Below are 27,689 nucleotides of genomic sequence, written 5' to 3'. Positions count from 1 at the left end.
GAGAATATCTACATGCACTGCGCACTAGCTAGCAAGTGGCAGGAAGAGGGAGGGTATTGTCTTAACTAGAAAAAAACTGCTCTAAGGTAGAGACAAGGTTTAAGTATTGCTGACATCCCAAGATGTCTGTTTCCCATGTCTCAAACCTTCAGACTCCTACAAATCAAGGCCAATTAACCTATGTTAGTCTTACAAACGGGCTGGATTGATAGCACAGTGGCTATGGCATTTGCCTTGCACACGGCCATCTTGGGATTGATTTTTCCCTCCCTCTCGGAGAGCCCAGCAAGCCACCCATGGTGCATTCATTATGCCAAAAACAGTAAGAAGTCTCCAATGGAGATGCTACTGGTGCCCACTCGAGCAAATCAATGAACAATAAGCGGACAGTAAGACAGTGACAGTGCTATTCTTACAAATCTCAGGTCCCCCTGGCAACAGCCCTGTTCCCAGAGTTGGGATCCAAAGCATTCCCTACAGGCCCAGCGACCTCTAGTGTTCAGAGGATGTGCCAGAGAGAACAAATAAGAACTGACATTTTACTTTTTTTTAATTTCCTTATTATATTTTTGGGTCACAACTAGAAATGCTGAGGGAGCATTTCTAGAAGCCCTGAATTACAAGGGCTCAAATCTGTGACCCCCGAGTGCCATTTCATGAACTCCAGCCCATTGAGCTACCTCTGTGGTCCCCTAATTTTCTCTTCTTTAATTATTACCCAATTGTCAAATTAAAGGCAATGCTTACATCTATTTCAAACCTTTAATCTACAGTGGAGCTAGAAATGACACAGAGTATAAAGGTATTTTCCTCCTGGTTCAGTGCCTGGCAGTGCATATCCCATGTACAATCAGGATTCATTTCTGAGCTGAGAACTAAGTGTAACCCCTGCTGGGTATGACACACACACACACACACACACACACACACACACACACTTGTCTAGATTTCAGTATCATTCCTATTTCATTTCCTGATACCAAATCACACACTTGTCTAGATTTCAGTATCATTCCTATTTCATTTCCTGATACCAAATTAGAGAGGGTTCACTGAAAAAAAAAATCCAAAGATAAATAAGAACAATGGAAAAATATTTTATTTCATGTGGCAGCTTGGTTTTCTTCCTCATGCATTCTAATTATCCCTAACAAAGAGCCTAACTCCTCAGTACTGATGTATTATCATGGTCCAATTAGGACACCTTCAAGTGCCAATATTTCTAGAAAACAATTTTTAGAATGCAAATTATTTTTTCTGTATAAAACTTGTCATTCATGAAATTTATGTCAAAAGTCCTGTCATTGTGGAAACTTAATAGTATAAATAATGCTAAATGTTTATATTCAAATTTTCACTTGAAATTATTTTTAGTGACATAAAGCCAACTTATTACTCATAATAATTCTTAGTAAATAATTATGAACATGGCATGTAAAATAAGATAGGTCACAAGTTTGTTCTATAACTTTTCTATAATGGATATTTGATTCTGTTGAAAAATGCAAATACCACCTTTATTATTTACGTTCATTTCTGTAAACAAAATTGGAAATTTTGTTATACATTTATAAAAAAATCCAAAAATATAATCAACATATTTAAAAGGTATTTTTGAGATCTAAAAGCCTGTAAATGTAGACGTTGAAGGAGAAGATAAAAACATTGATAAGAGATTGTCTGAATCTTCCTCTTCCCAAATATCTAAAACATCACATACACCACTGTTTTCAGTGTAGCTTGTGAAACCCAAGAATTCTGACTTCTCTTCACTTGTCTGAAATACATCCAGTAGAGACTGTACTGGAGAACTACAAATTATGCTTTTTTCTTGTGTAATGAACTCAGTTCTGTTCTTATCTAATTCCACATTTGGTTCAAGATTTTCTTTTTTATTTCTTCCTAATAATATTTTTACTTTTCGATGGATTCTACTACAAGTTAGACCATCCATATTCTTGACATCACATTCATTAAGTTCCTCGGGAATCTGGGGCGGAGTATTTACATGACTTCTTAGGTGCTCATGTGGACCCTTTATTGTCCACAAATCAGAATCATGACCACATATTGAATGAAGGTCTTTCTCCTTCATATCATTTGCTGGATAAAGCACAGCATCAGACTTCTGTTTCCGTTGAGATGCACTATTGTCTGTATGGAAATTAGATATTTGTACAGATGTTTGTAGCGTACAATGACAGCGATCAACATTAAGTTCTTCAAAGTCATTTTCATTTATTATTAATTGCTCAGAAATGTCAAGAATACGTTCCTGTTTACTTGTATCTTGAGGTAGATGTGTAAGATTTTGCTTTATATCATCTTCAGCTGGACTTAACACAGTATGTTTATTAGTTGTTTTCTCATGAAGGCCTCTCAATCCGCTTGCAGGGCAGGGAATGGGCTCTGAAATAAACACAAACTTTTGTTCAGGTTCCTGGGTTTCTTTGTTTAAGAAACTCTGTTCGATCACCTGTACATTATTCTCCCTGAAGTCTTTCTGAGAAATATGCTGCAGTTCTAGCTTTTCTTTTGGTTCAGTCTTTTTCAGGACATTTGCAGTAACGGAAGAAAGAGATCCAGCACTGTACTTTATTCTTTATAGGGAAAAAATTTTTTTAAAGTTAAAATAATTGTGGCAATTACTGAATGTTATTAGCAAACACAAATTGGTAAAAATCTTTTAAAACTACTTATGAAACTTATTTAGCTTAGGAAATAAAATCTTAGATTTATTTAAAAGAAATCTTAACATTTTGTCAAATTTAGATATTCTTAAACTAATAAAATACATCTTTTTAATCTTTTTAATTTATATTATTCTGTCTCATTTACTAGCAAGATGAAGGATGAGTACTTGACTGGAAATATTCAAGTATAAATTACCTATTATCAAAGCAAGCTGTAAACTTGAAATGACAAATTGGCCCTTCAGTTTCTATATTTACATTTCTAAAGATGTTAAATTAGTCCTTCAGTTTCATATTGTATTTGACCCCAAGCCCCCTTCTTTATGGAGTTTCTTGATTCCTTGGAATACCAGACTGTACTAGATAATCCAAACTATATAAGCAGCTATTATATACGTCAGGTAACACAGAAACATAGAATTCCTCCAGTACTTTCAAAACCAGAAAAATTATCTTTCATATTTTTTTCTATGTTCCCTCTTAAGATCCCCCTTGGAAAAAAAAAAGTAGAATGAGAAAGATAAATAGCACTGATCCCACATCATTCTCTTTTAAGACTAGTGTTGTTAGGTGACTTGCCCACAGAGATAAAAATTTGTGCTCACAATTGAGGAATAAGCAGCTTAAATGGAAGTACCAGTTTAGAATTTTTACGTAGATTGTGTTTCCAAACAATTCTAAAGTCTTACAGTAGTTTACATACTACATATAGTTTCAATAATTTGCAGTATGCCTCTCCAATTACAATGTTGAGTCATAAACAAGTATTGAAATATACACGAACTTGAGTAGATGCAGCTTTTAAGAAAGTTTCTAGTTAATTTTTTAAGCTATCTAAAACCTGTACCAGAGTTAATAGTACTGCAGGGGGTGCTGGCCTTTCACGTGGACAACCAGGTTAGATGCTGGGCATATGGTACCTTGAGTACCAAGAGTGATCCCTGAGGCCAGAGAGATAGTACAATGGGTAGGGCATTTGCTTTGTACTCTGTCTACCAGGATTTGTTTCCCAATATCCCATATGGTCCTCTGAGCACTGCCAGGAGTAACCCCTGAGCACCTCCAGGTATGATGACTCAAAACAAAGTCAAAAAAAATGAAAAAAGAAAAAGAACAGAAAAGAGTGAACCGTAAGTGTAGAGTCAGGCTTAAGCCCTGAGCACCACTGGGAGGGGCCCAAACACCAGGAAAAAAAAGATTAAAAAAGATATAGGAACTGAATAATCTACTGAGTTATTATCAATTCAATAGTGTATTCATATGAAATCTTTTTAAGTTTCAGATTTATAGAAAAAACATAATTAGAATCACTTGGTCAATGAAGAGTTATCATACAACAATTAGCATTATTAGTTATCATTCTAAATACATTTACTGGAATACAGCCATAACGCTTATTTGCTTACATATATTGTGGCTGCTTCCAATGTATTAATGACAAAGCCGAGAAGTTACCGAGATCGTATCGTCCACTATCTGGTTCTTTATTTAAAAAAAAAGTGTGTAAACTCATCTTCCAGTTATATTTAGAAGAGAATCTTAAGTATCAGTTAAGGTAAATAGCTTTTGGTAGTAGGGAAGAGGGGATGAGGAAAGGAAATCAGTTCTTAAATGTATTCACATCCTAAAAACAACATTCTGAAAGAAAAAATTTAGACTTTTTCTATTTAATATTCAAGTATTTTCAAACTTAAGAGTGATAAATTACCTTTTCTTCTTAGGCATGTCCCTTTCATATTCCACAAAGTCAAAAACTAACTTAGATACAATATCATCAACAATTTGATAGTTATTACTCTGTGCAAAGTTTCTGTGCTGCTCACTGAGAAGATGCTAAAACAAACAAACAATGTAAATGTTACTTTAAAACCAACAGACACTTTTGCTTAAAGTTTTCCAACATTTTCATGTCTTAGGATAAAACTCGGTCCTTTTTGAGTAAAATCTCCAAGCTTATTTTACCAATATGTGAGTCAACTGGGAGTTGTATCTTAAAAGCCTAATATGATAAAGGACAAATCATTCGTTTTCCCCAGTTTCATGTAACCTTATTTGATATTTCTGAAAAGCAGAATTTTCCAGTGCTACCGCACATTATGAAAGATTTTTTTTTTCTCACATACTATATTATGTCCAAAAATGTTAAAAGAAAATGATTCAAATGTAAAAAGAAACACTTCATCTATAAGGTCACATTCTGTATATTCATGTTACAAGAAAAATTCATTAATTCAAATAAATTAAGAAAACAATTCCCACCTTTAGTGCAATTCCCCACTATATCTAGTCTTCTTTTAAGTCTTGATTTATATGTCACTCAGTTGAACTTTCTGTGTCCCTTATTCTATACTAATTACAATTATTATCATTATACTTTACACATTATTTTTGTGACACTCCATTTCTAATGTCTTAGATCTATTTTTCAACCTGTTTCTAATAAAGGTCTTAGATCTATTTTCCCTATCACAGGTTTAGTGACAAAAATTTATTTGCCCTACTGTTTAATCACCGGTAACAAAATTTGTTAAACAAATGCCTTGATTGGATGAAACTGAACTTAGATTATGAAATCTAAGAGTCATAAAGCAAGCATTTTCTCTACATTTAAAAACTAGGTACAAAAAGTTGGCCTTGCATATGATAGAACCAGGTTCAATTCCTGATACTGTATGGTCCCCCTGAGCACAGCCAGGAGCAACTCACAAGTACAAGCACAGAGCCAGGTGTGGCTCAAAAACAAAAGCAGTAATCCTAACAACTACACCAATTTTCCTTCCTTTCTACATTAGTCAGGTGGTCATCAAAGGTCAGATTTTGTTTTCTTGCCCCCATATTTACTGAGCATTAAATTAGGATAACAAACTAATATAAAAGGTTACCTTTCTTCTCCCCCCTCCATAAAATGTAATCTTCAGGAGAGATCTCCATGCTGTTCACTGAAAGGACTGACTAATACAGAACAGATGGTCACTACTGCTAAATAAATTAATACAAATTGCTTTCTAATAATACATTGGTTCATATTTGGGATCTTTATTTTGGGGATGGATAATCTTGCAATGCTTCGGAGCTAACTCCTGGCTCTGTGCTCAGGGGATCAAATAGAGGTTGGCCACATACAAAGTGCTTTAACCCCAGTACTATCACTTCAGCCCACTTGGGCTTCTTAAAAGCGAAGGGGCTATCAAACAGAACTACAGTACTTAATAATTATCAATTTGTAAACCACCAATTAAAATTTAAATAGCACATATTTAGTTTTAGAAATATCTAGCCCCCCAAATAAACAATCACATTTACAGTTTCAAGATCTTCATATTTCTGTAAGCAACATTCACAGTATCCTTTTTTCTTCTTCTCTTTCAGTTGAAGCTGAACCGGGATTCCACTGCATTTTTCAGCATCTGCTTGGATTCTGATAGAAATATGTAGGAAAAGAATTAATAGCAAATCATACACAATAATTTTAAAAATTAGCCTTTAACCATTAAGCAATTTGATATAATTTGTATAAAGGTAGCACTGTATCACTGTCCTCCCGTTGTTCATCGATTTGCTCTAGAGGGCCCAATAACATCTCCATCATGAGACTTGTTGTTACTGTGTTTGGAATATCAAATATGTCATGGGTAGCTTGCCAGGCTTTGCCGTGTGGGCCAGATACTCTCAGTAGCTTGGCGAGCTCTCCGAGAGGGGCGGAGGAATCGAACCAACTCAGCCGGGCTGGCTGTGCGCAAGGCAAGAGCCCTACCACTGTGCTATCGCTCCAGCCACTTTTTTAATTTTTAAAGGTAGCAGACAGAAGAAACACAAAAATATTAAACACTATAATGTTATAATTTTCTGATTCAGAATGCATACTGAAAGGTATAAGAATCATCATTGCTTTTTTTGACGGGATGGGGGGGGCACTACACTGGCAGTGCTCAGGGCTTACAACTGGCTCTGAATTCGGAAGAATTGCTCCTGGTGGGCGGGGGACCTTAAGAGATGCCAGGGATAAACCTAGGTGCCTAAGCTGGCCATGTGCTAGGCAAATACCCTACCCACTGTAGTTAAAATAACACATTTTATTTGTAAATATTTTTAAGCCCCATTGACTGAGTGTCTAAATGTGATAAGATAGTTTCAAGACTTAACTCTAGCAAAGGGGTTACAAAGATATATAGAGCTGGCAAGAAAGTATAGGTGGGTTAAGGCACATAATTTTCAGACAGACTTTGTGTGAAGCTGATCCCCAGCACATTAAGTCTCCTAAGCACCACTGGATATACCATGGGGAATCCCCTATACCACCAAGGTGGCCTGGATAGTCCCCATTACCATAGTTTGAGCAGAACAATATCCTAAGGCCCTAGTATTGAATAGCTGGTCCAAGTGGTTAATTATTGTCTGAAGTGCCTTCCAAGCCTCCAGATCACCAATTGTGAGGGAGAACCATAATGCTGTTTAGAAACACACACCCCAGGCAAGTCATTAAATAACGTAAAGAAAAAAAAAGAACATTTAAGAGGATAAAAAAAATCACTTGAGATTAAACCAACCTTAGTTTAACCTGAGTTTGCTTTTGGGAACTAGATGGCTTATCTACATCAAATGGACTGGCGGGCTTCTGAATAGAGTAATTTATAATAGGCACATTGGCCAGCTGAAGATAAAATGGTCTGTAAAGTCTAAAAAGAGTGAAAAAAATGCATGAGACAGTTATGATGAAAGAAATATACTTGAAAATCATGTAATTCATCTGGAATCTTAGACAACAGAAATCAATTTGTAAATCCATTTTTAAAACATTTTAAAAATATACACATAAAATTTATTATTTTTACCATTTTGTTTCAGATAAGCATATTTATAATATTTTTAAAGCATTAACACCATTCATCTCTACAAGACTTTTCAACCTGCTAACGTGAATACTAATTAAACATTAACTCACTATTCTCCCTATCCCATTAGCTCCTTACAGTCACTGTTCTAGTTTGTCTCTATGAAACTGACTGCTCTAGGTACTTAAGGGAAAACATGCAGTAATTTCTTATTTCACTTAGTATAATGGTCCTCAAAGCTCATCTATAAAGCACAAGTAAGAATGTAACTTCAACCTCAATCTCAAAAATTTCAACCTTCAACCTTAAAGCACAAGAATTTAATTTCTTTTCTAATATTCTGTTCTGTGTCATTAAACATGTTACTATATATCTGGGGGTACCTCTGACCCTTGGCTATTTTGAGTTAGACCTATCCTAAAAGGTGTGAAGTGGTAATTTGGCTTTGGTTTGCATTTCTCTATGGTTAATGATGTCAAATATATTTTCATACGCTACTTGGCATTCTGTATTATCTAGATAAATGTCTATATAAGTCTTCTGCTCATTTTTTAATCAGGTCAGTAATTTCCTATTGAGTTCTTTACTAGGTATGTGACTTGCAAATAACTTGTTTCTGTAGAATTTCACATTTTCATGTCCTCGATAACAGAAATGATAAATTGATAGTCTACTCTCTATTTTTTGTTGTCATAGCTAAGAAATCAATGTCAAATGCAATGCCATAAATCTTTTCTAAGTTCCTTACAAGATTTTATGATATTAGCAATAAGGGTCTAGCTTCATTCTTTTGCTATGTATAAAGTTTTCCCAATACCATTTATTAAAAAAAAAAGCATGCCTTTGCCATTGAATGAAGAAATTGTCATCCTTGTCAAATAAAATTTGATCATACAAGTAAAAATTCTTTTCCAGAACATCTCTTACAAAATATTGTGAATGCCTATTCCACTACTCTGAACATCTGCTTTATCTCAGTACCTAAAGTGTTTAGATTACTGTAGCTTTATAGTAAGTTTTAAAATTAGGAAGCAATGATATCTTAAATCACATTCTTTCAATCCATTAAGATGGGATCTTTAGGCCTTATTTTGAATTAAATTTCTAACCAACACAACAACACAGTTAATATTACAAATAGTAGTCAAAACATTTTTATAACTTCAGTCAATACCCAGAGTTAATCACACATGTCTAAATGAGTAACTGTAGGGCTGAGAGTAGCTTAAATGGTTGTGGGCAATCTTTGCAAATAAGGAGATTTGGTTTTGATTCCTGGTACTGCAAGGTTCCCTGACTACCTCCAGAAGTGACTCCTAAACACCACCGCATGTGGTCCAAAAACCAATATAAATGACTGGAAAGTCAAGAGAAAGTAATCTATTCTCCCAGGCCAAATTAATCTGGTAGCATTGTCCCCCTGTTGTTCATCAATTTGCTCGAGTGGGCACCAGTAACATCTCACACAAATCGGGAGACTTCTTGTTACTGTTTTTGGCATACTGAATGTCATGGGTAGCTTGCCAGGCTTTCTCAGAGGGAAGGAGGAATCAAACTCGAATCGGCTGCATGCAAGGCAAACGCCCTACCTGCTGTGCTATCGCTCAAGCCCAATGTTATACAATGATTAATAAATTATTGCGCATTCATGTAATAAAATCGCAATCAACAAATTCTTAAAACTTGATTAGAAAAAATATATATATACATAAAACCTAATAGTAATAATAGAGAAGTATTAATGCAAGTATAAAGGGAGTATATATTTCCAACAAGACTTTCTAAGTCACCCAAGTTGAAGTTATATACTTACTGGCTCACATCTTCCACCTTTACAAAAGGTTTTTTCAGTCTACCTGCTTGAGATCATATAAAACATGGTATTAGAAGGTTACAAATTCCAGTTAACTGTTTAAAAAACCAAAAAACCTTCTCTGGCAAACACCAAAAGCCCCACCAAAATAAACATTCTTTTCACATTTACATAGTATGTTCATTAATAAAATCTAACCATACAATGACACTGAAAACATAAGATCACAGAGCAGTATTACCAGTACATGTGATGTCATCACCAGTGAGAACATTTTTATGTATTAGTTATTGAAATTATTTGAAAACATCATGTACATTTATCACTTCAAATCAGAGTAGCAATTTGAACTATTTGAACTATTAGAATTTGTTTTAATGTGTTACCAAAGCAAGGAGATCACTATTTCATAATTAAAAACATTCTGGGGCCAGGGAGAGCTAAAAGAGGCTGAGAGCATGCAAAGAAAGCCCTGAGCTGAATTCCCAAACTCCCTATAAAACCCCAACTACTTCCTGGTGAGGCCCTGATTGAATTTCTAAGAACTAAATTTAAATAAAACTGCTTTTGTTCTCTAATGATTTTTTTTTTGCCAGACCCAGTGATGCACAGGTGTTACTCTTGGCTCTTCACTCAGGAATTACTCCTGGCAGTGCTCGGAGAACCATATGGGATGCTGGGAATCGAACCCGGGTCGGCCACTTGCAAGGCAAATGCCCTACCCACTGTGCTATCATTCCAGCCCCAGTTATCTAGTAATTTTTAAAAATGCTTTAAAAAAAACTTTATTCTAAGCGGTCCAGAGGTTTCAGACTGCCCATAAGCATCCATGTTCTTCTAAACAGCAAAGTTACTGATTTAGTTATTTAAAGCACTGTTTACATGAGCTTTTAGAATTTAGATTTTTCTAAATTCTATTATGTTTTTCTAACAGTAAACCGAATACATTTATTTATTTATTTATATATTTGCTTTTTGGGTCACACCCGGCAATGCACAGGGCTTACTCCTGGCTCTGCACTCTCAGGAATTACTCCTGGCGGTGCTCAGGAGACCATATGGAATGTTGGGAATCAAACCCGGGTCGGCCGCATGCAAGGCAAACGCCCTACCCACTGTGCTATTGCTCCAGCCTCTAAACCGAATACATTTAAAGGTATCAAAATACTTACTTCTTGCTTTCTGTGTGCCAATACTTATTCTTTTCCCCTAGAAAAGAAAATAGAAAATGAAAATAAAGTGAAAATACTGGTTATTTACACAATGAAAACAACAACTACAAGTACTCTATATCTGAAAGATATAGAAGTCACATATGGAACATACACTTTTAAAAAAAGTATCATTTTTGGAAGGATGAAAGGGAAAAACCTTGCTTTTAATTATCAACTCACTGAAGAAATTAAAGATAGCAATCATCAAGGACTAAACACCTATTGGTCTGGGGATGTATAGCTCAAATGGTAGAACATGCCTAGCATGTGAGAAGCCTGAATATGATCTTCAACTACATGGATGCCAGGGCACTGCCTGCAGTAGCCCTATTATTAAAAAAAAAAAAAAAAGACCAGTACCTCATTTTTTAAAAATCAATACCACCATTAGTATAGAATTCAAAATAATACACCCAATAGATACCTTCCATTCCAGCTTTTTTTCTATCTTCGCAGAAAGAAGTCAATACAGAAAAGGTACAACTGAATAAGTAGTCTACAGTCATATTATTTTTAAGCTTTTACTCAGCAAAACTTCCATGATAAATAAAACAAATAGTAAAAAAATTATTATAATCTACTAGTCAATTCTGCAGAGGCCGGGTCCCTTGAGGTGGGGAGGGCTCTCACCCACCTAACAGCCTGGAGCGGAGTCCAACCACTGCCACACTCCAGGCCACTTTCCATGAATGAAATTCCAAAGGAACACAGATAATGCAGAACTTTGTGAAGTTGGACTCTGGACTCAGGAGATCCAGGAACAGAGACGCTCTGCCTGCTTCCCCCAATCTCCATGACTCAGGGATCACACCCATGAACCACACCCTGCAGGCACCAGATAATCTCACAGGCCACCCTCCAAAACTCATGGATGCTCCTCCCAGATGGGAGTATAAAACGAGGCTTCCAGAACCATGCCGCCAGACTCCATGCCAGAATGTGGGGTAAGTGAGAGCCCTCCCCACAGCAAGGGATCTAGCCCCGGCAGCCGCTCTCCACTACCCAACCACCGCCACGCTTCAGGCTGCTTTCCTGACACATTATAAGATACTTCCTACCCATTTTTCCACAATTATTACACCATATCTGATGGGGTTCAGACAGTAGGCAATAAATCATAGAGAAAAAAATATAAATATATACCTCTCGGAGAACCCAGAAAGCTACCGAGAGTATCCAGTCCACACAGGCAGAACCTGGCAAGCTCCTTGTGGAGTATTCGATATGCAGAATACAGTAACGACAACAGGTGTCATTCCCTTAACACTGAAAAAGGCCCAAGTCGTTGGGAAAAGACAAGTAAGAAGAGGCTGCTAAAATCCCAGGCTGGGAGGAAGAGACGTTACTGGCGCCCGCTCGAGTAATCTGACAATCAACGGGATGACAGTGATTCAGTCAATTCTACTGGCAAGCTACCAAGAGTATCCCGCCCGCATGGCAGAGCCTGACAAGCTCCCTGTGGTGTATTCGATATGCCAAAAACAGTAACAATAACCGGTCTCATTACCCTGACCCTGAAACAGCCTCCAATATGGTTCCCTTGGGAAGGACTAAGGAGACCCTGCTAAAATCTCAGGGCTGGGACAAATGGAGATGTTACTAACACCCACTGGAGCAAATCTAAGAACAACGGGATGACAGTGATACAGTGATGCTGGTCAATTCTAATCAAGATGAAATATATCCAAGATGACAAATCCCACTGATTAATGAAGACTGGAAAAAAAAGAGCAACCTCCAAGTTCTTAGTTCAAAGCTTGGTCAATAATAGATCTATTGTGGAATAAAGTAAAAAGATCTCAACAGGTTACCTGTCTGTGTAAAAGTAAGGTTGATGAGTAAGCTTTCCATTCCTCACATCTCCTTTCTCCCTCTCTTCTCTTGTTTTTGGGACACATTCAATGATGCTCAGGGATTGAACCCAAGTCAGCCACGTTCAGGCCAAGCGCCTATTCACTACACTCTACACTAGCCCTCAATCTTTTCAAGTTTTCTTAAGAATAACACTCTTATCACAAAGTTAAAGTTGAAGACCCCATCACTACAATTTCTACACAGCCTGTATCTTACTGGAAAAAAAGAGGTTCCTGGGATTTTAAAAAGGACTAAGTAAGACCCTTTATTATTTCTTATTTCTTCCCCTATCTCCCCAGTTTTGCCCAACAACAGAACTGCAATTGCAAAGGTACCCAGAAGCCGAAATGAGGAAATTCCAATTAGGGAGACTCTTGAAAGAGCCAGTGTGACAAGTCTCAGAGATGACCTGGAAAAGTAGGTAATTTTACCACATAATCTAGAAAAGTGTCAGGTATAACCCTTTGTTTGAACTTTAAGCTGCATATTCTAAGAAAAAACCTGATGCAAGGTAGTGAAAACAGAGCTGAGATTTAAACAAGTGCCCAAGTCTTGGACTAAGCTATAAATGATGCATGTACAGAACCCACAGGAGGGCAAAAGATATAGTACAACAGGTAGGGCACATGACTTGCAGGCAGCTGGCAGACCAGGGGTTCAATCACTGACATCCCATATGGGTTTACTTGAGCACGGTCAGGAGTGATTCTTGAGTGCAGAGACGGAAGCATTGCTGGGTGTGGCCCCCAAACAAACAAAAAAGTCCCCGCCCCCCCCCCCACACACACACACAAACCCACCCCAGAACACAATGGAAATTGCATTTGGAAACTAAAAAGATTACAATTGCCATCTACCTAAACTGGGATGACAAACTGCTAAAGCTGATAGCAACAAACAGGGGGAAAATAAAAAAGGATGCAAAGTTTTATGGTTTCTACAGTTTGAGATGGCTAGAACATTTATTTTAAATAGACTGTGAAAAGATATACATGTGTATATTTTAAATCCCAAAGCAACCAGCAAAACAAAGACAAAGACACATACACAAAAGCCAACAGGTGAAACTTCAAAAATCTTAAAGGTAGAAAAGAGAGAAACAGGAACTAAATAGAGAACATCAAGAAAAACCATCATTATACCAGCAAGCCAAAATTCAGTAGTATCATTATATTAAGAGTGAAACAGACATAAAATATAGGTTGTCAGATTACCTTTCACTGTCTACTAAAAACCATTTTAGAGATGGAGACCAACCAAAGGAAAATGACAGTAATCGAAGACATTAATGCTCCCCTATCATTGCTGGGTAGTTCAATTAGGCAAAATCTCAACAAGGAAACACTGGCTTTGGAAGAGATAGGCCTAGAAGGCATATGTAAGACCCTTAATCCCCCCCAAATTGAGGGGACATTCTCTAAACATGACCACAAACTAGGTCATAAAACATATCTCTATAAAATCAAGAAGATAGAAATCATATCAACCATTCTCTCAGGTAACCATGCCTTTAAAAGAGAAATTAGTCATACAGGAAATGACTCACCAGTACTTTGAAATTAAACAACTCATTACAACTGAACAAAGAGGGTCAAATACAAAATCAGAGAAATCAAAAAATTTCTGGGAATAAATAGGAATGAAGGCATGAATTACCTAAAACATATGGGACAGAACCAAAGTAGTAGTAAGAGAGAAACTCACAGCAGTAAAAATAAGAGGAAGCAAGAAAGACCCAAAGAGTCTAACAGCACAATTTAAGATGCTAGAAAAAGATAACAAAGGGAACCCAAATCAATCAGAATGATAAAATAGAGCAGAAATAAAAAATGTAAACTAAAACAAAAAAAGTGCAAAAGAATGAAACCCACAGCTGTTTTTCTTTTTTTTGAAAAATAATCAAGGTTGACAAACCATTAGCTAGACTCACAAAAAAGATCGTAATAAACAGATTCAGAAATGAAAAGGGAGGCATCACAACAGATTACGGTACGGTCCTTCCGTTGTTCATCGATTTGCTTGAGCGAGCCCAGTAACACTGTGAGACTTGTTACTTGTTATTTGCCATATCGAATACATCACGGGGAGCTTGCCAGGCTCTGCCGTGCGGGTGAGATACTCTCGGTAGCTTGCCGGGCTCTCCGAGAGGGGCGGAGGAATCCAACTCGGGTCGGCCATGTTGGCTGCATGTAAGGCAAACGCGCTACCCACTGTGCTATCGCTCCAGCCCTATCACAACAGATACCAGAGAAATTTAAAGGATCGTAGAATACTATGAAAATCTTTATGTAATTAAAGAAAATTGAGAACCTAGAAGATGGAACGATGACAGATGATTATCAAAGAAATCAAAATGGTAGTCAAAAGTATCTCCAAAAAATACAAAAGCCCAGGACCAAATGGGTTTACCAGAGTTCTTCCAAACCTTTAAAAGGTCTGGAGCACAGCAGCTAAGGCACATGACGTGGGTTCAATCCATGGCACCGATATGGTACCCCAACCCTGCCAGGAGTAAATCCTGAGTACACCCAGGTATGTCCAGAAAAACAAACGAACAATTGAAAATGTGTATATATATATATATATATATGTATATATTTGAAATCTAATCCCAATCCTTGTCAGCCTCTTAAGAGAAAGTTGAATAGGAACTCTCCCAGTTTCTATGAGGCAACATCACCCTGATACCAAAGCAGACAAAAAAGGAAAACTCCAGTGGACAGATAGAGTACTGTGGGCAGGTTTGATCCCCAGCACCCCAGATAGACCGCAAGCAGCATAAGGAGTGGTTCCTGCGTACAAAGCCATGAACAGGCCCTGAGCACTACTAGGTGTAGGTCCAAAATCCATCCCCCCACCCCCAAAAGGGAAGAAATAACTCATTACAATGGAACAGCTAGTGGGTCAAAGTGGAAATCAGAGAAATGAAAAGATTCCTGGAAATAAATGAGAATAAAGACATCTCAAAAAAAAAAAAATCAAGTTCCGATGATTGAGTCTAATAAAAGTAAAGACTGACACAAAGAAAACTAAATCACTGCTAAAAAAACAAAAAGACAACAGAAACACAGTCTCTGTTCATGGATTAGAAGCAATATATATATATATATATTCACTGAATCACCATGGGACAGTTACAAAGCCTTTCAGTTCAAGTCTCAGTCGGTCAATCATCAAACACCCGTCCCTTCACCAGTGCACATTTTCCACCCCCCCTCCACCCCGCCACGTGGCAGAATCCCAACATTGTTATTTGGAATTTTCCTCAACATTCAGACCTGCCACAAAGACATCATTAGATAATTTGTTTTCTACTGTTGATTATGAAGAGCATATGATTTCATGTGGCCACAATAGTGGCCATGTCAATTTGGATTTCTGATATTTTAGTAATAAGCCTAGAGGGATTGTTGCCAGAAGCCCCTGGGTTCTGAGATTGATATGTGTGCCTCTGGGATCATGATCGTTCAGAAGCTGGAGGAGGAGTTTGAGGGTGGCAACCTGGATCATTGTCATGGCAGGGAGCAGGGCCGATTCCAGCCCCATCCCATGTGGCCCCACGTGCCACATCAATGCAGTCTCATACCTGGCTGTTCATTAGGCTCTAAATGATGCACCCCACCATGCTGCTGCCGCAAGGGGGGACAGACGGAAGGACAGACACCCTTCCCCTCCCAGGGCAGCATAGCGCCATAGTTAAGTGCACAGTCCAGATGCATTTCGTTTGGGCATTATATTTTTATAAGCAATAATATTGTCAAAATGACAACCCTCCCAAAGCACTACAAAAGTTCAATGCAGTTTCTATAAAAATGCAAACGGTAGTCTTTAAAGACTATGTAAACTTGTTGAAATATATGTTCCTATGTTCTAAAAGCTCTATTATTTATGATATTTTCAGACATTTAAGACATTGCACTATTTTCCTTATAACGAAAAGCAGCAAATTATACTGCAGCAAAAATGCAACTATCCAAGAAAAAATTTTCACTTCATAAGTAAATTCTAAGACATGATAAACAATGTATACAAATGATAAAAACACACATACATTTACAAAGGTGAGCTATTAAAATATTCTGTCAATTTATTTACATAATAAACAAAGCTTGATCATTCTTATTACTGTAAAAATTAATGAAAATAACATACCACATCTCTAACAGAAGTGCTTGATTTTTTGAGTAAGTACAATTCTTTTTTCTTCTGCTCAATGTAGTATCTAATGTCTATTAAAAGAAAAGTATAATATCAATAGTTTCACCTTTGCAGTTAAATATTATTTTCTTTAATTGTTCTAACTTTTGAATTATCTTTTACAAACATCTCTATAAGAATTCTACATAAAAGGAGGAACACAGGAAATAGAAACTGTTACTTTTATAATACTGTCAGAAAACAATTTTAATATTCTTACCATCAGTATGAAGTATTTTTACTCCCCATGATAAGGCATTTGATAATATACTATTTGAAGGAATTAAATCCTATTAAAAAAAAAGGTTGAATACTTTTGTTAGAAAAACACTATTTTACATAAATAGAAAACTTACTATTACTGAACTGATTATTCAGAACAGATTCCGAATGAAACCAGTTCTTTAAAAGATTTATAACATCACAAATCTAGTTCCATAATTCTTGACAATTTTAATATATACTGAATTACTAGTTTTAAGACATCATTTAAACATACAAAAAAATGACCTTTCAGGAATCTATAGCAATATTTTCAAAGGCCACAAGATGGAGACATTTCTTCATGAAAAGTAGGTTCTGTTAATTCAAACACAGTATAGGCAGATATTTAATGTTTTCTTATTAAAAATGTGAGGCCTTCAAGTATATCTATTCAACACTCAAAGTTTTAAATGCCAGAATATACCCACTGAATTTAAGTTTCTACTTACATGGTCCTTGATAGCTTTTTCAACTAGTAATTTTCCTCTGCTCAAACACATCTATAAAAAGATAAGAGAAAAGTTACTACATAGCACCTCACAGGTTAAGAACTACTGGCTGATTAACAAAAAACAGCAAGATAAGTGAAAAGTATTACATAGCACCTCACAGGTTAAGAACTACTGGCTGATTAACACAAAACAGCATTTAAAATGTAATTTTTCTAAAGCATTTTTTTTACATGGAACTACTAAACTGAATGAGATTAAAGGTCATGTTTTTATGTTGCTGCTCTCCTGTGCCACACCAGATTCTGCTCGTGGGCAACTTCCCTGTACATGGGGTGAAATGGACAAATGGAGGAAGATGACAACAACCATATACAATGCTGGAGACTGAACGTGTGTCTCCCACAAACATGTGCTCAGCCTGTTAACTATCTTTATTGGTTCTCAAGGTCATAATTCTGGTAAATTCTAGGCAACATTAAAAATGAAAACTATGTTCCTCTGAAATTTGTTTAAAAATCTTAAGTTTGTATTTTAGATTCCTATTGAACTGAGATTTTTAAATATAAAGTCAGATTTCCTATCACTGTCACTGTCCTGTTGTTCATCGATTTTCTTGAGCGGGCCCACTAACATCTCCAGTGTGAGACTTTGTTGTTACTGTATTTGGCATATTGAATACGTCACGGGCAGCTTGCCAGGCTCTGCCGTGCGGGCGAGATACTCTCAGTAGCTTGCCGGACTCTCTGAGAGGGGCGGAGGAATCGAACTCGGGTCAGCCATGTTGGCCGTGTGCAAGGCAAACGCCCTACCGGCTGTGCTATAGCTCTAGCCCCAGATTTTCTATAAACTCTTTCTTCCTAGTTATCTCATTTTAAAAAAACAACTCTAGAAAAAGCAGTCAAAATTCTCTGTGCAATAATTTGCAATTGTCATTGGCATTTAATCTTGTTTGAAAAATGCTTTAAGTAAAAGGATGAATATGTGTTTGTTTCTTTTTTCAAGGAATAACTTTTTGTCTACCTATTTTTGTTTTACCTAACCCTATTGTTTCCACTTCCAAAATGATTGCAATAACAAAGTTCAGAAAGATTCTTAAAATAATTCAATTATTAAATTTTAATCTAAAAATGAAGAAAATACAATTTATTTCATGATCCCTTCCCCTATCTATACTTATTTTTTTCTTCACTGTATTTTCCTATAGTAGCTGAGTGGTAGGAATATAATGTAATTCCAGATAGGAGTCAGCAAACAATTTCTGTTAAGGGTTAGATACTGTATTTTATATTCTGCATGTCAGAGAGTCATCATTATTGCAACTATAACTTCTGCTTTTACAGCCTGAGATAAAGCAATCAATATGTAAAAGAATATGGTATTGTCTTTTTTTAAATGGGCAATAAAATGTGATTTCACACATTTTTCACTTGTGAGAAAAGTGTCTTTTCTCCTAATACTTAGAAAAGCAAAAAACCATGCTCAGCCTGAAGATGTACCAACATAATAGGTGTCCAGATGTATTTGGCACTTGTGTGTAATTTATCTAATCTTATGTTCTGAAACAATCAACAAAAGGTTTTCAATTATTCTTTAAAACAAACACTGACTTTGGGGCCAGAGACAATACAGCAGATAAGATACAATGTAGACCTGGGTTAGATCCCTAGCACTCGATATGGTCCCAAGTCCCAGGAGGGATCCTTGAGCTTAGAGCCAGAGAAAGTCCTGAGCATATCTGGGTGTAGCTCCCAAAATTAACCAAAATAAATAAATCAGATAAAACATTGACCTGACCTGCTGGGCTTGAGAAATAGTAAAGGGGTTAAGGTGCTTCCCTTGTATGCGGCAGACCCCGGATGCAGATTCCAGTTCAATCCCCAGAATCTTCCCAGAGTTGAAGAGTTACCCCTGAGCACTGCTAGGTATAGCACAAAAATTGAAGGGAAAAAGAACAGTCTTTCCTAAACACAGAATGTATTTAAGTAATTCCTGAAAGCAATTAAAGCAATTCCTTTATTTCACAAATATTACCAGCAGAAAAATCACTTTTACATAACAATCTTTATGAGTGAAACTACATATAAGGTACACACTGTCCTAACCAACTGAATTCTGATGCTAGCCAACCCTGAAAAACCATTTCAAATCATACTTACTGAATCTGGAGGCTTGACTGAGCTTCCATCATGGCTAGGATGAGGTGAAGTAGTTTCTGCAGTATATGCAGATTCTGGACTCGGTACAGGAGAAATTCGACCCAAGGTTTGTGCAAATTTAGCTTCCTTTTTATTTGAAATAAGATAACTAATATCTTTGCTGAGAAATTCTTCCACTCTCTACACAGAAAACAAAGAATTTAAGTCAAAAATTGAACAGTATAAAATGTCACAATTTTAATATTAAGTAAACTGGAGGCATATTTGGGTGTTTTTGGCCATACCCAGTGGTGGTCAGGGTTTACTCCTACTCTGTGCTCAGGGATCACTGTTTGCAGAGCTTGGGGACCAAATGTGTTGCCTGGGATCAACTTTGGATTGGACAGGTGCAATGTTAAATGTCCTACCCACCGTACTATATTGCTCTGGCCCCACCTGTTGGTGTACAATGTTGTGTTTCTGAGTAATAGGTTCCTAAAAATTACAAAGGGGTTCTCGTTATGAGGTTTAATAGCATCATAAACTAGCTAGTATTTTTTAAATACTCACTCTATATATAATCAGCATAATACCATGGCACTAATAATAGACACATTTTAGAGAGTACAAATGAAGTGACTTGCTTAAGGTTACCAGTGTAACAAAATTAACACATGTATTCTGATTCAAATTCATATTCTTAAGCAGTACTATTCAAAAGAACTTACTGCAATGATGGAAACACTACCAGCACTTATTTAATATGGCAACAACTCAGACAAATGGTTACTGAGTGTTTGGAAATATAATTAGTATGATCGTGCAACTTAATTTTAAATTTCCTCTAATTTTAGTAAAATTAAATAGGGACATGTAGCTAGCAATTTTCACACTGGACAACAAATGTCATAAAATATCATAAATGTTATAAAATATCTTCCTCTAAGAATATGTAACAGGAGGGAGAATACCTTTACCTTTAAGTGTTCAAGATGTTAAGAGAATTTCCTTACTTAAAAAATCTGAAAAAACACTGGTTAAAGCCTGAACCTATAAACACATGTACAAAAGTCAGTATTACTAAAGATCATTCTCAAACTTGAGTGTAAGTACAAACGGCTGGGTGTTCGCCCTGCACACAGTCAACCTGAAATTGATCCCAGATACTCCATATGGTCCCTTGAGCATGACCAAGAGTGATCCCTGAGTGTGCAGAACCAGGAGAAAAACCTGAGCACTGCAGCATGTTTGCCCTGGCCTCTCCCCACCCCTCAGATCACTCCCATCCAGTAACAGGAAAACTGAAAGTTAATGCTATTAATCATTAGTGTGTAACTGAAAGATACAGAAAATTCTCAAGCACTTATCCAATTTCTGTAGGCTCTCATACAAGGGAACAAAACATGAATAAAGTACGTAACAGATGAACCAATTCCTTTTAAGCATTAAGCACAATTAGTTTACACTTAACCTACTCTAAAAGAAGTTGCTCCCTTAAATACAACTACCTTCTTTTTCTCAGCAACATTTCAATGGTTAATAGTAGATCCCAAATTTATTTGCTCCAGGGATCACAAATGTCTACAAGGATCAGCAGGAATAAAACTGACATAAAATACTTAATTTTTTGTTGCTGGTTTTGGGGTCAAAACCATTATTAGTGCTCTGGGGACTTTACAATACCAGTGATCAAACCCAACCTGCAACACCTAAAGCAGTCTGTTGAGCACATTTCATTTTTTTTTGTTTGTTTGTTTGTTTCTGGGCCACAACCAGAGAGGTGCTCAGGGCTGACTCTGTGCCCAGGAGTGACCCCTGGTGGTGACAGGGGAACACAGGCGGCACCCTGAATTTCAACCAGGGTTATGGCTACTATAGTTGTAAGCAAGACAAGTACCTTACAACTTGTACTATTCTCTCCAGTCCCACTTCTTCATTTCTTAGTGTTTTTTTCAGAACTATTGGAAGTTTTGAATTTCAAAAGAAGTCAAAATTCCAACACATTTAAAAAAAATGTGATAAAGAGGTCAGGGAGATGGCTCAAAGGTCTAGTGCCTGCTTTGCACATATGTGGGAATCATATTCAAGTAATCCCCCACCCAGCGTATTTTCCCCACCCAGTACAGCTCAATGTGTCCCTGACAAGAAACATAAAAAAAAAAAACCCTGTGATAAATATATATCAGCAGTCCATATCTAGAACTCATCCCAGCAGAACCACTGGACCAGTTAAAGAGCTCTCATTTAAATCTCTAGTCTATCTCTGATTTTTAAGAATATGTCTAAGATGCCTCGTAAATGGAAACCTAACTATTTGTTCTTCTATATCAGGCACATTGTTTCAAGGTTCTTCCATACTACAGCATAAGTCAGTAGTTTCATACCACTTCAAAGTTGAGTAATATTCCACTATAGTCATACTATAATTTGTTTAGGTAGTCATCTGTTGATAAATACTTTGGGTGTTTTTGGACCACACCTGGTAGTCTAAGGAGTCATTCCTAGGGTGCTTGATAGTAGCAGGGAGTTCACACTCACCATACAACATTAGGGATCAAAACTGGGTCTCCAAAGAGAAAGTATACACTCACCAGACTTTTGAAGTCAATTGTTTTTCCCTTTTAGCAATTATAAATAATGATATAAACCTGAATACACAAATGCCTTTTCAAGGACCCAACAAGATGATACAGAAAAATAAATGCATTTCTAAAACTGTGCTTTTCTTTTTGCTATATATATTAACCTCTAAGAAGAGTCACCTGATTCTAGTCTTAATTCTTCAATGAACCAACATTCTGTTTTCCATAACCTAAATCATTTTACAATCCAACAAATACTACACAAGAATTTGTTTCCCCACATCCTTTCTAACACGCAGGTTATTGGATAATAATCATCCTTATGACAGTAAGATGGTAACTCATTTATATTAATAACTGATTCATTATTTTCCTAATGACCAGTGATGTTGAACATCTTTTCATGTACTTACTGATACTATAGTTTCCTCAAAGATATGTCTATTCAACTCTGTTGCTCATTTTTTAAAAAATGGAATTGTTTTAGTATTGAGTTGTAAGTCTTTCTTTACGGTACTCAGTTGTAGTTCTGGATATATTTTGGATAAATCATACACATGGTTATCAAGATACAAAATCTGTAGCTATTCCTTCTCTTTTATTTTGAGGGATATCTTTTTACCTTCTATTGTCTCCTTTGATGCACATCTTTTCTTTTGTCCAATTCTTGCCTGTGCATTAAATGTCACATTCAAGAAAACAGGAAACTGATTCTATGTCACTTTTAGGTTATTTTATTACAGATGCTCTCTTTTGTCACTTTTAAAAGTAGCTCCCCATTATATCAAGCTCCACTTATGTTGTTAGTGGTTGAATTCATGATCATCTAGAGATAAGCAGGTATTTATACATTTTCTTTTGTTTTTGGAGCCACACCCAGTGATGTTCAGGGTTTATACCTGGTTCTTTGCTGAGGGATCACTCCTGTGATGCTCAGTTAAGACAAGTGCCTTACCCACGTGCCATTCTCTCTGTTAGCATTTTTAAGAAAACTAGAATAAATGAATGATGCACTATACTGAAGAAAGAAACAGTTGGAGCAATAGTACAGCAGGTGGGCATTTGCCTTGCATGCAGCCAACCTGGGTTTGATCTCATATGGTCCCCTGAGCCCACCGGGAGTGATCCCTAAGAATAGAACCAGGGGTAATCCCTGAGCATCACCACATGGCTCAAAAAACAAAAACAAAACAAAAAATTTTTACTAATATTTACTTTATGGGGCCAGAGAGACAGTACTGTGGGTAGGACTCTTGCCTTGTACATCCACAACCCAGGTTCGAGTCCTTGCATCCCGTATGGCACCATGAGCACTGTCAGGAGTAATTTCTGAGTGCAGAACCAGAAGTAATCCCTGACGATTGATGGGAGTGGCCAAAAAATAAACAAAAAAACAAAAAAGTGAAAATTAAAAAATAAACAGGGGCAATATTCTGAAGTTACAGCTAAATTACAAAAGGAAAAAGAAAAGGGCTCAGGAAATTCTAATAATCAGTAATTTCAGTCCTTTCAAGGAAGACATATTCAACAATAAGTGTTAACCCTAATGCTCAGTATCCAAAGTTCAAGTTTCCTTCAATTTCTGAAAAGAGCTACCTAACAAAGTCATTTGTTAACAACAGAATAATGGAATAGGGACAAAAAAGAATTAGTATATTACTCAACTGTTTAAAGTGTATGGGGATAATTTTTTTTTTTTGAAAATTTAAGTTAAAATTCAGTTGAAATTTCGCAGCTTCGGGAGAAAGTTTGGAAGCTTAATGCCTTTATTGTTCTCCTAGTTTCATTTCATTTCAGATCATTTTGAATTAAAATTTGGAAGACTCAACTACAGGCTCTCAACTACTATCTATGGCAGGGCTATACACAAAGATTTATAGACAAAAAAGGGTTAAGAGACAGGTATGGTTTATGATACAGCTTCTTAAACATTTTCCACTTGTGATCTCTTTTGCCCAAGATATGCAGCACAAACAAGCACTGCCCAAAACACCTAAGACTGATTATGCAGTAGAGTTTGCATTAATTTTTGGTCAGTACACACTTAGAATTTAATGTTGAAAATTTATACATTTTTCACAATTCCCACATTCACTTACGTGACTACATCCCACAGTTTAAGTTGTGGCCAATAGTATACACTAATTCAAAATGTTTCTTGCAAGTATCTCAGGAACTACAATGAGAAGAGAACAGCAACAGAGCAAGCAATCTCTGCACTGGTTTCTATACTGCTACTTTTGCTAGTGACTTTTTTCTTTTTCTTTTTTTGGAGTGGGTAGGGTAAGGGTTGGGCCACAACCTGGTCATACTCGGGGTTTAAAACTCCTGGCAGTGTTCCAGGGGTTAATATGTGGTGTCTGGGATGTTCATGAATCCAGGGCCTCAGATATACAAGTCAAGTGCTCTACCACTGAGCTACTTTCTCAGTATATTTTGAGGGGTTTTACCCTAAAAACACAAATCAATAGTGTCTTCCTTCAGAAGAGATCTATGTAGCTCAACATATGTAAGAATGTTGCAAAACTAAGTTATTTACTGATAGATGAAATGAATAGTTTAGCATTTTAGTCTGAAAATTATGTGAATAATATTTAAGGTCAGTTAACTTCTCTACAAGCTTCCTGTTTCAAAAAAGAATCTTTTGTGGGCCACATCTGCCAGTGAAAAGGGAAGACTCTCACCTGGTGGTGAGATGTTATGTATTCAAACCAGGGTTGGTCACAAGGGAGATGGGTGCCTTCCCTACTCAATCTCCCCGTCTCCTGAAATGAAGGATCTTTAACCAGTGTCTAAGCGTTTTAACTCACTGAGACAGTCTTGGTTGTAGTCACTGGGCAGCAGGCTTATAATTTTTTTTTAGAAATTATAATTTTTTTTGGTTTTGGGCCACACCCAGAGATGCTCCGCACTCATGAATTACTCCTAGAGGTGCTGTAGACTGTATGTGATACAAGGAGCAAAGGTCAGCCTCATGCAAGGTTAACATCCTATAGGCTGTACTCTTGACCCCAATAGATTTTTTATTTTTTATTTTTCTGGAATGCAGTCACATAACCATCATGACACACGCTGCTACTATTAATAAAAAATGTTTAATGAAATGAATAACAAAAAAGCAGAACATTTCAAAAATAAGTATCATATTGACAATTCTAGGATGGTTGCTTATATTCTGCAAATTTCTATTTTTGGAAGACAAGACTTGTTAGGATTATTCAAAGATGTTGCCATGACAACTCAAGCATAGCATAAGTCTTTAAACAGACAGAATTATGAACTAAATTAAATTCTAAACTCACTTGCTAAAATTTATCTGCCTTAACCCTAATAAAGACTTTAGACAAATACTCTAAATTTCCTAATCATTTATTCATTATGTAAGGTAGGAAATGCTTTTTTCCGTATTTTATCCAAACTCTCCTTATGACATTCATTCTGTTGTGACTATAGCACTCACAATTTTGACTGTGGCTCAAAAGCAGTTGTTTTCCTTGTTCTTTAAACAACATTAATGGGAGTCCAAACAAATTTATGCAGCTCTCCAATAATCATAATCAGAGAGTACCTGCCATGTGAAAAATATCTCAGATTACAATGAAAAGGCAAATCAGCTGTTCCACCAGGTAAAAGGATTTTTTTTACTTTGTAAATTTCACATTAGATTCATTAAGCACAGAAACTGAAAGTATTATCAGGCTACCAAAAGTTGAAACAAATAGGTTCTCTAATATAAAAAACTTAAGTTACATATACTAAAGTAGTGGTTTCAGTTTTCTTACACCTGCAGAACTGTCAAGAGATTTCATGATCCACTAAGTCAGAAATAAAACATTACACATTGTTTTAATTTTTGAAGCCTAGTATTATGAAGCAAAATTTTATCCATGTGTACCGTACCTTAAACAGCATCTAATGTTTTCTGCAAATTGGCTGGATTGCTTCTGTTGGAAGCCACTGCTATAGTCACAAAATTTTCTCGTATCACCACAAATGTCTGATTTGACTTACCCCTCCCAGATCCTTAATGTCCTTTTGCAGTTTCTCCGATAGGGCAATGGAAGGCACATCAATGTAAAATACTTTTCCCCAAAGTGGTTTATGTTTGGGTTTTTCCGGTTTATCAGTTTTCAGAGATTTCAAGGATGATCTGTTTTTTTCATTTTTGACTTGGATTCCACCTGCTGATTAAAAAGTTTAAGTCACATCTTTTATGCACAATTGTCAGTTTTAAAGCATTTTCTACAACAGAGCAGTTAAGGTGCTTGCCCTGCATACAGGAAGCCAAGGATCCATCCCCAGCACCACATGGTCCCCTGAAAGCCCCATCAAGAGCAATCCCTGAGCACAGAGTCAGTAATAATCTCTGAGCAAGGCCAGGTGTCGCTGCAAACTCAAAACGTAAATTCTTTATACAATAATTATCAAAGCGGAAAATAAAATCTCCACTAAGCTCACACATTAGCATTTAAAGAAAGATGCCAATCTTTCTCTGTAGTACCCTTTGGCTGAGGGAAAGAACGCAGTCTAAATTTTAACAGATCACTAAGCAGTCGAGTAACTCTGGTCCACAGCCAATAGCTGATCAGCACGAAATAGTCCATTCATGTTTATTGTATTAAGGCAGGGAATGATAAATGATACAAAGCTTTTTCTTGCAAAAACGCTGGACCCCACTAGTAATCGAGCCGGCGTTTGCCAATTCTGGTGGTGAACACACAACAGGAGATCAAAGTGTTTTTGGCCAAAAAATAAATAAATAAAAGCAAAGAACCTCTATTTAACCAGAATGACCTGAAAGGCCCTCCCACCGCTCAAGCCGGCTGGTTCGATAGCTGGCCTCTTAAGAAGCAAAAGACCCAACATTCCTTTCCTACGGAAAGTCGATGAGACCCAAATTTAAGAACTACCGTCTAGATCCCAGTTGGCTCGGTTGAATTCTAAAAGATAAATTCACGTACGTCTCTCTCTCTAATTATACACGCGACAATTTCCAAAGAAAAAAACATCGCGCTGATGGATGGGAAACGGGACCTGGGCTTTTTCTTTTTTGTCTTTGTACGCTGAAAAAGATCGACGTGGTGGGTCCGAAATCCGATTCCTTGCCCTCAATTCTAAGCGACACCAAAGGAAGAACCCCCCCCCCCCCCCGCCCCTCCACTTCCAAGCCTCCAGCCCACCCGGAGCGCAGCGCCAGCGGTGCCGGGGGCCGCACTTTTGTTTTCCGGTTTTACCCGGGCCGGCCATCTGGGGCCCGGGAGGCAAGGGAGGGAGGGAGCGCGGGCCGGTCCCTTTTCCTCAGACGAGGAGCACGGGAGGGAGCCCGGGCCGGTCCCTTTTTCCTCGAGCTGAAGCCCGGGACCCGAGCCCGGCGGCGCGGCGGGAGAAGAAAGGCGGCGGGATTGGGCGGGAGAACGCTCGAGGATCCGTGGGGGGGAGGTGGGGGGTGGGGGCCCGTCGGCGAAGGAAAGGATTAAAGGGACGGCGCGGCACGGCAGAGGAGGGGCTTCGTACCCTGGAAATGTCCTTTGCTGTGGATCCTCATGGCTCCGGAGTTCATGGCAGCCGCCCGGCCCCTACATGCTGGGTGCTGAGAGGGACTGGCGCCGGGCGGCCGCGAAAACACGATTCCTTGAGGAGTGTGTGGTGTGTG

General features: G+C 37.3%; 1 protein-coding gene across 2 annotated transcripts; it reads right to left on the bottom strand.

The window, feature by feature from the left end:
* Positions 1–1,092: 1,092 nt before the first annotated feature.
* On the bottom strand, positions 1,093–27,689 carry DBF4 (DBF4 zinc finger). Of its 2 annotated transcripts, none has more exons than XM_056118290.1 (12): positions 27,551–27,689; positions 26,048–26,220; positions 19,476–19,655; positions 17,317–17,367; positions 16,824–16,893; positions 16,559–16,635; positions 10,511–10,547; positions 9,339–9,384; positions 7,241–7,369; positions 5,997–6,111; positions 4,402–4,526; positions 1,093–2,600 (listed from the first exon to the last, which is right to left on the bottom strand). In XM_056118290.1, the coding sequence occupies exons 1-12, from the start codon at positions 27,594–27,596 to the stop codon at positions 1,622–1,624; spliced, it is 2,028 nt and encodes a 675-aa protein (XP_055974265.1). In that variant the 5' UTR covers positions 27,597–27,689; the 3' UTR covers positions 1,093–1,621. The 2 variants fall into 2 exon arrangements, with proteins under 2 accessions (XP_055974265.1, XP_055974266.1); XM_056118291.1 differs by having other exon boundaries at positions 9,339–9,381.

This window comes from Sorex fumeus, unplaced genomic scaffold (genome assembly GCF_029834395.1).
Source record: "Sorex fumeus unplaced genomic scaffold, SorFum_2.1 ptg000037l, whole genome shotgun sequence".
Classification (NCBI taxonomy): domain Eukaryota; kingdom Metazoa; phylum Chordata; class Mammalia; order Eulipotyphla; family Soricidae; genus Sorex; species Sorex fumeus.
The sequence above is the reverse complement of the archived record's forward strand: the minus strand, read 5'-3'. Positions and strand labels throughout refer to the sequence as shown.